The 11496-nt window shown below is 31.6% G+C and overlaps 4 protein-coding genes across 4 annotated transcripts; 2 read left to right on the top strand and 2 right to left on the bottom strand.

The window, feature by feature from the left end:
* Positions 1-167: 167 nt before the first annotated feature.
* On the bottom strand, positions 168-4560 carry LOC134834382 (coatomer subunit beta). The gene is made up of 6 exons (XM_063849024.1): positions 4475-4560; positions 4212-4328; positions 1971-4139; positions 1752-1913; positions 375-754; positions 168-318 (listed from the first exon to the last, which is right to left on the bottom strand). Exons 2-6 carry the CDS (start codon positions 4300-4302, stop codon positions 253-255), a joined length of 2868 nt encoding a protein of 955 aa, XP_063705094.1. The 5' UTR covers positions 4303-4328; positions 4475-4560; the 3' UTR covers positions 168-252.
* A 285-nt stretch (positions 4561-4845) lies between these two features.
* On the top strand, positions 4846-5787 carry LOC134833591 (phosphomannomutase). Its single transcript, XM_063847956.1, has one exon. It carries the CDS (start codon positions 4890-4892, stop codon positions 5649-5651), a length of 762 nt encoding a protein of 253 aa, XP_063704026.1. The 5' UTR covers positions 4846-4889; the 3' UTR covers positions 5652-5787.
* Positions 5788-7166: 1379 nt separating this feature from the next.
* Positions 7167-8339, bottom strand: LOC134834622 (protein neuralized-like). The gene is made up of 2 exons (XM_063849356.1): positions 8290-8339; positions 7167-8227 (listed from the first exon to the last, which is right to left on the bottom strand). Exon 2 carries the CDS (start codon positions 8206-8208, stop codon positions 7387-7389), a length of 822 nt encoding a protein of 273 aa, XP_063705426.1. The 5' UTR covers positions 8209-8227; positions 8290-8339; the 3' UTR covers positions 7167-7386.
* Positions 8340-8403: 64 nt separating this feature from the next.
* On the top strand, positions 8404-9730 carry LOC134834475 (E3 ubiquitin-protein ligase RNF26-like). The gene is made up of 2 exons (XM_063849174.1): positions 8404-8567; positions 8624-9730. The coding sequence occupies exons 1-2, from the start codon at positions 8489-8491 to the stop codon at positions 9595-9597; spliced, it is 1053 nt and encodes a 350-aa protein (XP_063705244.1). The 5' UTR covers positions 8404-8488; the 3' UTR covers positions 9598-9730.
* The last annotated feature ends 1766 nt before the right edge of the window (positions 9731-11496 follow it).

Raw genomic sequence — 11496 nt, 5'->3', positions numbered from 1 at the left:
AAAATCGGCAAGCCTCGTACACGCCGTAGGTCTATATGAGCAAAATTTGCCTTTGCTAATTCAATGTTGATATCAAAAGTACCATTTTAATTGGATTCTTATCAGAATATTATCGAATTTAAGGATTTTTAATGATTTTTAATGAAAATTTTATTTTTTTTAGCGACAGATTCTTTTATTTCAATACGATTTCTTAGAAATAACAATGATAAGTGTGAAAATAAGTTGGAATAAAATTTAAATGTTGCTTCTCTACTTTTTCTCTTGCAGCATTTTTTGCGTATTATTTATTTTGTCTCCTAAGCTAAGAGCCATTCCCTAAAAAAAAATAAAAAATTAACAAAAATTTCGAATTTCAGAGAAAAATTTCTTACTTGACTCTTTGCCCGAATCCGAATGTGACCCGTGACGGGAGCATCGGGTTTGTCGAAAGGCTTTTCTATGCTCAAATTGGCGAGCGCATCTTCGCCAAAGATCGATCTTGCGTACAAATTTGCCGCCATGAAGCCACAATCGCCCACGAGCGCCTTCTCCGGGGTCAAGCACTTCATATTTGTCGATTTCAGGATGAATTTCAGATATTCGTGCAAGTCCTGAATGGATGTGTTGACGGAAACTTTGTTCTCCCACTCGAACTCGATCCACATCGAGCGGAATTCGGTATCGGTGCATGTTGCGGGCAAAATGTAGTCCATGATGTCGATGTGAATGGAGTTTAAGATAACGACGTTGGAAGAGTTTGTTGTGTCATATACTGAAAAAAAAGAAGTTTTTATGAGTTTTTTGAATTTTTAGGTTAGGATTGAGGAAAAATGTTTCATTTTTTTCTTGAAAACTCGAAAAAATTTAATTTTTATTAAAAAAAAAAATATTTTACACGGCAAAAAATTCTTTAAAAATAAAATTTGATCCAAAAATTTTCAATTTTGTGACATTTCGATTAAAAATTTGTGAATGTCAATTCAAAAATTTGGCGGTTAAAAATTTGAAATTGAATTTTCTGTTAATTTTTTACTAAAATTCCTTAAAATTTGTAAAAATTTAACAACTATAATGAAAAGTTTTCATAATTTGTCAATTTTTTAATAAAAATTTGTTAAATGTCAATTCAAAAATCGACCGTTAAAATTTTTAAAATTATTTTTTTTAATTTGGCAAATGTAAAAAACAATTTTTTATAAGAAAATCTAAATTTTTACGAACATGTTTTATTTTTTTTAGAAAAAATCTTTAAAAAAACTAAAATATCATAACTGTCAATTTGAAAATATTACCGTTAAAATTTTAAAATTGTGAATTTTTACAAATTTTAAACAAAATAATATCAAAAAAGCTTTCTTAATATTTCTCATAATGAATTTTTGTGTAAAAATCCTTCAAAAATTAGAAATTGTTCAATTTCAAATTTCAATACATGTCAATTCAAAAACTTGACAGTTAAAATTTTTTAAAAAATTTTTAAAAATTTTGTTAATTTGAACTTTAATTTTAGTTTTTTTTATCAAAAAAATTTTCGAAACAGTAAAAAAAATTAAAAATTTCTTCATAATTTGACAATTTTTTAATGAAAATTTGTAAATGTCAATTCAAAAAATAACCGTTAAAGATTTAAATTTCATTATTTTAAATTTTTTGACCTGGATATTTACCAAATTTTTATTATTTAAAAATTTTTTAAAATTTCTTCATAAAATGAAACATTTTTCCTCATTGCATCAACTAAATTCAAAAAATTAAATAAAATTTCTTACCAATATTGCCGAAAATAATTCCATTTTCGGTCGAGGACACTTTAACAGTAGCTTTAATGTTACAAAAATCTAAAGGAGCTAATACAACAGGTTGTGGTCTTTCAACCAGCTTCAAGTCACCCACAGTTGCGAGTTCCAAGGTGCAATTCTGAAGGGTGTCATCTACAAAAAAAATTAAAATTTATCAAAAAATCACAGAAAAATTAAAAAAAAAATTACTTGTTTGATTAACAACCAGCACATCCAAGACAATATCATACTGGTTGACATGCACATAGGCCTCGGCATACACCGGATCCGAAAATCCCGTGAGTTGCGTGACTTTATTCAAGTTACTCGAGTGCGTCAAGACATCCGACATACTCGTGCCTTTTGTTCCCGCCAACGCTTGATTCAAACTTGACTCGAAAACGTTCTCGCCCAGCTGATTATCGCGCCCATTCGAGAGCTGGGCAAACGTAATCGGGTCATCCGGTTGAACTTTCACCGTTTTCTTCGATTTCGACTTTTGCGTTTGCTCTTCTTCGTCGTGATGTGCCTTGAGCATGTTCGCCAACGCATCTCGGCATGCCGTACGGAAAATGTGAACCATCTCCGGCGAACGATGACTCAGCGTTTTCAGGCAAAAGAAGATCCTGTCTGTGTCGTCATTCGTAATTGCCTTCGTTGGAAGCCCCGATTTGCCCAAATGGAGGATCGCACTCATGATCAGCATGGCAGTTGTTGTCACACGATTCGCTTTTTGCACATTATTTTCCAATTCCACGAATTTCAGTGCCAATTTCGTGACAGTTGTCGCAATTGTAGCGCCAATGAAGAAATCGCCATCCATCAAATATTGCCTCAGGGGCGGACGTTGCTCCTTTTTCGCCGTTACACTTACGGAAAATGCACTTTGTGTGGCATATGTGCCGTCAGATGTCACTTTTGTCGCTTGATTCACTTGATTATTCGCCGAATTTTCCTTATTTTCGGTCTCATCTTGCTCGCCAAGCAGTTTTTTCTGCTCCGCTTCCACAATGGGGACTTCTCCGAGCGTTTGTTTAAGCACTTCGAACACCTCGAGGATGTCATTGTTGGTGCTTGCGTATTCCCCGAGGATCCAGAGGGCAGCACGATGAATTTTAGCGGATTTTATCGCTGGAAAAGCTTCAATTAGCTTCTCAATTATCAAAGGACGCAGTTCTGTGAACTTTTCGATGGCTTCTCGCACGAAAATCAACACGTCAGTGGCGGCAAGTTCATTTGTGTCGGACAAAAATTCGATGAGAACCGGGATAACGGTGCCTGCGACATCAGGAAATTTAATTGAACATGCATGCAAGGTACGGACCAAGAGTTGTCGGTACTTTCCGGTGTCTTCGTGTTCGACGTTATGCGTTTTAGACACCTCTTTTTTGAGTACAAGGACCATTTCTTCGATATTTCGCGATGAAACAAGCTCCATGGCGAGTGTTAGGGTCTTCCGACGCACTTCAATGTCCGTTGCGGACAAAACTCGCAAAATATCCATCACGAGTTCTTGCATAACGCGCTCAATATGGTCATTTTCCTTCAACGCGATGAGTCGGTCAAGCACAATGAGCTTCACATTGTTGTCCGATTCCTTGATAATCAGTTCGATGTAACAGCTGACTGCCGCTTTTATCGCTGTAGGTGCCGTCGAAAGAGTAACCAAGGTCCCTGCTGCCTCATAACGCACCGCATTCGACGAGGAATTGAGTAAATTGTAAATGCAACGAATAAAACGCGATCTTTCCGACGGGTTGGCATGACAAACTTTGTAAATGAGCTCCACGATGACCAATTGCAAAATATCCCCGAAATTCGTGACTTGATCCAAACATGAAGCCAAGTAATTCAACGCCCGCTCTTGATCCGCATGCAGCAACATCAAAAAGGCATTTCGCTTGCACGACATATCCTGCTGCGAATCCAAAAAATTGGCAATTAATTCAGGCCCATCCGGCACGAGCCACTCGAAATTCTTGTAAATCGTAAAAATGGCGAGAACCGCATTGCGTCGCACATAAGAATGACGATGTTCGAGGCAAGCACGGATCGCGGGCATTAACGGCTCAAGCAATTCCGGCTCTTTGAGCTTGCATAAGAAGCGCAAAGTGGATCCGCGCAAAAATTCGTTCGGATGTTGGAGGTCCTTGCGATATGCGTCGCACACGAGAATCATTTCCTGCAATAATTTGCCATCCGCCGAGGTTTTCGGGACAATTTCCCAATAAACAAGCAGCAATTTCTTGATGGTGTGATTCTGTAAGGGCAGCACGAAGCGAATAATGGTCATCAGGAGCCCCGGTAATTTTTCGCCATTCAACATTAATTGAATAACGCGCTTCAAAGTGTCGATTTTGACATTTACTTCGCCCTTTTCTGAAAGTAAAAAAACAAAAAATTTGTTTGATACGTGTCAAAATGTCAGAAATTACTGAAAAAATTATTTACCTAAATTTTGTTTGATCTGTAGTTCATTGTAGGGCTCCGAATCCTGTACGTTGAGGATTGTGTAGCACGGTTGTTCCGTTATTGAAGTCATTTTTACGACTTTTTTACTTCAAATTTCTAAAAAAAAAATAAAATTTTGTTGAATGCATTTTTTATGAAGGAGTTTTTGATCGAAATTTCTTATTAAATTTTGGAATTTTAAGAAATTTATGATGATTTTCGGGTAATATGGGTTCAAAAGTAACTGGAAATCATAAATTTACCTCTTTTTTGACGATAAATCTACAGAAATTCGTAAAAAAAATCACTCGCGAAAATAATTTTGGTGATTGACGTGTCGGGTTGAATGCGGTGACCAAATATTTTGGATTAAAATTGGGATTTGTGGTTTAATGGTCACCATAATTATTTTTTTTTTTTTTAATTTTGCGTTTTTTTGATGAAATTTTGAATTGTCATTCACAATTTTTATGAAATTTTGATAAATTTTTCGATTTTTTTTCAGATTTTTATCATTTTTTTATGAAATCTTTGGAAAAATTCCTGAAAATATTGAAATTTTAACAGAAAATGATGGAAAACGGAATAAACGCATTGGAAAATGGAACAAAACGCGATGAAAAATGAAAAACCGGTTGACGTGTGCATTAATTGCCTTCAAAAACTCACCCAAATAAGATGTCTTCCCTAAATCGCGACGAAATCCTCCTTTTATTCGATGTCGATGGCACCCTCACGCAACCTCGATCCACAGTCGAGCCCGAATTTGAGGATTTTCTCTACAACGAAGTGAAACCGCGCGCTACAATCGGCATCGTTGGCGGCAGTGACTTGGAAAAAATGTTCGAGCAGCTGAACGGGCGCAAAATTCTCGAGCACTTTGACTACATTTTTCCCGAAAATGGCTTGGTGCAGATCGAAAAGGGCGTCGAAGTGGGAAAAGCTTCGATTCAAGACCACTTGGGCGAAGCGACACTCCAACGATTCATCAACTACGTCTTGCGGTACTTGTCGGAGCTGGAATTGCCGATTAAGCGAGGAACGTTCCTCGAATTTCGCAATGGCATGATGAATATTTGCCCAATTGGCAGGCAGTGCACGCGCGAGGAGCGAAATTTGTTCAATGCGTACGACAATGAGCATCATGTGCGTGAAAAGATGATCGCGGCGCTCAAAAAGGAGTTTCACGATGTCGATTTGACGTACAGCATCGGCGGGCAGATCAGTTTTGATGTTTTCCCCAAGGGATGGGATAAGACGTACAGCTTGCGACATGTGACGAAAGGCACGAATTACAAGGAAATTCACTTTTTTGGCGACAAAACAGAACCCGGCGGTAATGATCACGAGATTTTTAATGATCCGAGGACAATTGGGCATAAAGTTGCGTCGCCGCATGATACGATGAGGTTTTTGAAGGAATTATTTGGGTTGAATTAATGTTTTTTTTTTTTGTTTTTTGCATTCCAAGTTGAATTTTCCAAAGAGCATTTATTTTTTTGTGAATTGTTTATTTTTTGCACTTCCTGTTTTGATTTAAAAAAAAATACGTAATAAAGAAATATTTTCATGTTTATTGTTATTTTTTTTTTTTTTGTATAAAAAGTCGTCGTACTAATTAACATTGCGATAGTATTTAAACTTAATTTCAAAAATAGGCCGCTCCAAATTTTTTTTTAAACTTTTTGTCTCATGCCCCATTTCAAAAGTCGAAAATAAAAAAAATTTGAAAACTTCATCAAAATTGACCATTTTTTGGTCATTTTCCATATTTTTTTTCAAGGAATTTTCTAAATATTTTTAAAATATTTTTCATTTTCAAGAATTTTTGTATTGAAAACAGAAACTTAAAATGAAAAAATTATTCTTAAAAAAAAAAATATTTTCAAAAAAAAAGGAGAATTTCAAAGACTGTTTTTTTTATATATATTTTTTTTTTTTTTTTGTTTCAATCAAATAATAAATTCCAAATCAGCTAATATATTCATTTATGACCAAAAATTGTTTAAATTTTGTCATTTTGTATGAAAAAGTATTTCAAAATTTTTTTTTTTTTTTTTTTTGAAAAAAAAATTGAGTTTTAAAATTTATAAAAAAATCTTCTAGCACATCTTCCTAGCCTTATTCAATTTAAATTTTTTCTTGTTCATCTAAAAAGACAAAAATCCAATAAGATATAAAAAAAATAAAAAATTTCTTTAAAAAAATTATCTTCTTTAGGCCGCTCCAAATTTTTTTCGAACTTTTTGTCCCAAGAACTTTTTTTCAAAATGGGGGGGGGGGGGGCAAAAAAATAAAAAAAAAGTTTTGAAATACTTTTTCATACAAAATGACAAAATTTTAACAATTTTTGATAAAAAATGAATATTTTAGTTATTTTTATGATGAGATGATAATTTAAAATTGATTTCAGAGTATTTCAAGGTAAAAATTTAAACAAAAAAAATTCATAAAAATAACTGTCAAAAAATTTTGAAAAATATTTTTTTTGAAAAAAATTTTAACGAAGAAAATTCATGTTAAATTACGATTTTTTATACAAAAATTCTTAAAATTGAAAATTTTTTAAAAAATTAATTTTAATTCTTTGAAAAAATATGAAAAAAGACCAAAAAACGGTCAATTTTGATGAAATTGTTAACTTTTTTTTTTATTTTGCCCCATTGGATTTTCGACTTTCAAAATGGGGCATGGGACAAAAAGTTCAAAAAAAATTTGGAGCGGCCTTACTTTAAAAAAAAAAGAATTTTTTTTAGAAATCTATTTATTACATTTTTATTTATTTATGAAATTTAGAAAAAATTTCTACTAGTATTTTAATATGTATTTTTTTTCTCTAAAAATATGTATTTTTTTTTCTCTAAAAATATGTATTTTTTTCTCTAAAAACATATATTTTATTTCAAAAAAAAAAATTTATTTAATATTTTTTATTTTTTTTTATTATTTTTTTTTTTTTTTGTAAAATATCACATTTACTTTTTTTTTTCAATTTTTATTTTTGTGGACAAAAAAATCAAATTTCACTTTGTGAAATCTAATTTTATCAATAATATTGTTGTCAAAAAAAGAAAAAAAAAATTAATAAAATTAAAAATAATTAGTGAAACAGGAAATTTTTTTAATTTTTCCGTACTTTTTGATTAAAAATTATTATTTTTTTTTTTACAAGGCACTACGCATAAGCTGCAATAATTTGTGTAAACCCTCTCCGACAAAGCGGACAATGTGAATCCATGTTCTGTAACTGGTTCGCACATCCCTGACAAACACACAAATGACCACATGGAATTAGTATGTGATTTTTTCGCTGACTTAAGCAAACAACGCAACGATTATTCGCATTAACTGACGACGTTGACGACGAATTCGAGTAAGTTCTCGATCTTGAGGTGCGATTTTGTGATGAATTTTCATTATTTCTTAATCTTTCGTAATTCCGATGACTTCTCGCCGCAGAATTGGCGGGTCCATGGGGTCGAAAAACGTTAGAAAATCGATTTCCGGTAGTTTGTCCCGCAGAATTATCCTGATTTGAGCTTGGAAGTCCGTTTTGAGCATTGGAAGTTACTTGAGAAGTATTCCGAGAGGCACTTGGAGCGTGAACTGAGGCAGGTTCACATTGAATTATCGTGACTTTGATATTTCTGGAAGCTGCTTCTTGCACAAAAGCAGATAAAATTTCGCCATCTGAGGGAACACTTCCATCGAGAGTGACAAAAGTTGATCTTTGGACCGGAGAATTGTTGCGAGCTGCGAAGGTATTCCAATTTTGGCGTGGCTCACGCATCAAAGGAGTTGCGGAAGTGAATCTGTCGGTGCCGAATCGTCTTCTATTTGAAGCCCACTCATTTAAAAATTCAAAAAGTCGTATTAATGGAAGGACAACACAATGTTTCAAAAAGTAATAAGCGCCTAATACAAGTAAATAGATAATGGCGGCGACGGAAAGGAAGAAATAATACGCAACATTGCCGGCAACTTCCCAAAAAGACATGATTTTGTCATTTTTGTCCCTGAAAAAATTGAAATTTCTTTTAAATTAATTTAAAAAACGTTTTAAAAAACTAAAAATTACCTTAAACTTCTCTAAAAATAGAAAGTTTTTGTTTTTATTTATGTTTTTATGCAGGAATGACCTGAAAATGAACAAAACACGTGAAAAATAAATCAAAACGGAATAAAATTGGAACAAAACAAACAAAAATTTAACGAATTTCTGCAAATATCATGTGATAAATTTTAAATTTTGACCCAAATTTCATGCAAAAAAGGACATGTTACAAATTTTAGTCGACTTTTTCAACTGTGTCGGGGCCTTTTTGAACTTTGTGCTCAACTTAAGTTACTATATTGGTGAGTTTCTGATCAAAATTTGTCTCGCATATTAAAATTTTTATTTTTTTTTGTAGGAAAACTCTTAATTGCACTCGGATCATGGCTTTTTGCCCTCTTACAAGCGGCTTTTTTGAACATTCATGCCTTGGCGGTCATTTTATATGAAGATTTTTCGTATTTTTCATCGGATATCACGACATTTCTCGAAGCAATTGGACAAACAATCAACAATGGCATCAAAACGATCATCGATGGCATTGTTGCAGGTTGTTCCAACACCGTCACATCTACAAAAAGAATCATTAATGAAGGCGGATTCAAGATTTCAACCTTTTTTACGGCAATTTCTGAGTTATTTTCGTTTGTTTTGTTGAAACTTCGGGAATTTTTGATCTTATTGGGCAACGGAACGTGGTTTCTTGTGACTTTTTTGCCGAAAATCATCATGGCATTGACCGTTATTTGCTGGAATGCGTGTCTAGACTTGTGGAATCACCTGAAAGAAGCAACGAGAATTACTTCCAATAAGATTTCAGTTGCGACGAGAACAGCTTTCAATTATTTCTTGGATGTGCCGTTGCATTGCGCCTTGGGATTGATCGTTCTTTACGTCGCTTTTCGGTATCGCGAGAAACTTTTTAGATTGATTCGCGTAATTGGATACAAAATTTACAGCATTTTGCAATATTACAACCACGAATGGAATTTATATCGCATCCGGAGGCGAGAAGCAGCTCCGAGAATGAACCAAAGAGAAGTAGAAATATTCGCAGAGACACCGCCGCCGTTGTTTGCATCCCAAAATGGGGGACCGTCAGTGAGAAAACCGCTGCGACGCGAGACAAGAAGCCCACCGAAGAAGAAAACGTCGCCAATTAAGCCGGATTTGTCGTGCGTCGTTTGCTTGGATCAAAAAAAGACGGTACTTGTTCTTCCATGTCGTCATTTGTGCCTGTGTCGAAGATGCTCACAACAAATCCCGAGCATGAACTATTCATGTCCTCTTTGTAGAAACACGATTTCACAAACGATTGACACGTATCTGTAAAAAAAAGGTTTTTTTAGGAGATTAGATTAGAGATAAACGAATTTATACCCCGAAAATATAAGAAAATTAGATTTAAAATGAATTTTCTTTGAGTTTTTCTTGAATTTTTGTAAATCTTTTAAAAAATTGTATTAATTCGCTGAAATTTGGTATTAAATTGTACAAATTTGCAATATTTTCTTCATTTTTTCATAAATGTTCTCAAGATTTTTTAATTTTTTTGAATTTTTTGGAAACTTTCATTCACTTTTAAAAATATTTTTTTATTTTTCGTAAATTTTTTGATGATTTCTGTTATTTTTTACCGTATTTCGAAGAAAAAATGCGGTATTGAACTCGACTTGTTTAAAATTATTTGTCAATTTTCCATAAAATGTGATTTTTTTTTTATAATTTTTAAAAATTAATTAGGCCGCTCCAAATTTTTTTCTATGTTTTTGTCCCCTGCCTCATTTCAAAAGCCGAAAATCCAATGGGGCAAAATAAAAAAAAGAGTTAAAAATTTCATCAAAATTTGCCATTTTTTGGTCCTTTTCCTTACTTTTTCAAGGAATTTTCAAAAATTTTTTAAAATACTGTCATTTTTTTAAATTTTTTGTGTTGAAAATCGAAATTTTACATGAATTTTCTTCTCTAAAAATATTTCCTAAAAATTATTTTTCAAAAATTTTTGACGGTTATTTTTATGAAATTTTTTTTTTTAAATTTTTAACTTGAAATACTTTCAAATCAATTTTAAATGATCAAATCTAAATGTAGATTTCATAAAAACATCTAAAATATTCATAAAAGACCAAAATTTGTTAAAATTTTGGCATTTAGTATGAAACGGTATTTCAAAACATTTTTTTTTATTTTGCCCCCCCCATTTTGAAAAAAATGTTGTGGGACAAAAACATCGGAAAAAATTTGGAACGGCCTTATTTTTGAAAGAAAAAATAAAAAGATTTAGAGAAAAAAAAAATCGAAGAGATATTTAAGGTAATTTCCTTAATTTTTTGATGCAAAATATTTAAGGCAAATGCAATTTCAAAAAATGTTTCACATGTCCACCCACCTAACTTTTTCCGAAAATCCAAGGAGGGAATAATGGAATAATGATAATGGTTTTGAAATATTTTTACCTTCAAAATATACGAAAAATGACTAAAAATCATCAAAAATTGGTTGAAATCTATAAATTTTGTTATTTTTTTCAATTTTTCAAAGGGTTAGACTAATTTTCACAGAATAAAATTGAAAATTTTATAATTTGGAATTTGCCAAAAAATTTTAAATTTCAAAAAAGTCCTTAAAAATTTTTTAAAAATTTAAAAAAAAATTTTTGTTCCGAAAATTGTTTAAATGTTAAAATAAAATATTTAAAATGTCTTTACAGCACGCATTTGAATAATAAAACTCTTTGAAAATAGTGAAAAAGATGGAAAAATCATTGTTTTCCATTATCATTATTCATTACTCCCACCTCCTTACTTTTTGAGGTCCAAAATAATGTGAAACATTTTTTGAAATTGTACTTGCCTAATTTAAAAAATAATCAAATAAATTATTTAATTTGAAAAAAATAAATTTTCTGCACCTACTCTAAACACTCAAATTAAATTTATGCAAATTTTCTTATTTTTTTTATTTTTGTGAACTTTTGTAAGTTTTTCTTAATTTTTTTTATTAAATTAATTAATTAATTTAATTATTCTTAAATATCGGATATTTTGTAATTTTTTTAAATTCAAAATTATTATTAAATATTTTTTTATATATTTAAAATTATATTTAATATTTAAATTATATTTTAAAATTATTTTTTTTTTAATTTAAATTTTTATTTTAAGCTTCCAATTATTTTTTTAAATTCAATTAAATTTTTAAAAGATTTTAATTAATAAAAATTTTAATAAA

This window comes from Culicoides brevitarsis, chromosome 3 (genome assembly GCF_036172545.1).
Source record: "Culicoides brevitarsis isolate CSIRO-B50_1 chromosome 3, AGI_CSIRO_Cbre_v1, whole genome shotgun sequence".
NCBI classification, from domain to species: domain Eukaryota; kingdom Metazoa; phylum Arthropoda; class Insecta; order Diptera; family Ceratopogonidae; genus Culicoides; species Culicoides brevitarsis.
The sequence above is the reverse complement of the archived record's forward strand: the minus strand, read 5'-3'. Positions and strand labels throughout refer to the sequence as shown.

Excerpts from the sequence above, each read along its gene's own strand:
- LOC134834382 (XM_063849024.1), bottom strand. The coding sequence starts at position 4,302 with ATGACTTCAATAACGGAACAACCGTGCTACACAATCCTCAACGTACAG. Across the intron at positions 4,140-4,211 it reads ACAGATCAAACAAAATTTAG|AAAAGGGCGAAGTAAATGTC; the intron begins GTAAATAATTTT and ends TTTTACTTTCAG. Across the intron at positions 319-374 it reads GGATTCGGGCAAAGAGTCAA|GGAATGGCTCTTAGCTTAGG; the intron begins GTAAGAAATTTT and ends ATTTTTTTTTAG.
- LOC134833591 (XM_063847956.1), top strand. The coding sequence starts at position 4,890 with ATGTCTTCCCTAAATCGCGACGAAATCCTCCTTTTATTCGATGTCGAT.
- LOC134834622 (XM_063849356.1), bottom strand. The coding sequence starts at position 8,208 with ATGTCTTTTTGGGAAGTTGCCGGCAATGTTGCGTATTATTTCTTCCTT.
- LOC134834475 (XM_063849174.1), top strand. The coding sequence starts at position 8,489 with ATGTTACAAATTTTAGTCGACTTTTTCAACTGTGTCGGGGCCTTTTTG. Across the intron at positions 8,568-8,623 it reads CAACTTAAGTTACTATATTG|GAAAACTCTTAATTGCACTC; the intron begins GTGAGTTTCTGA and ends TTTTTTTTGTAG.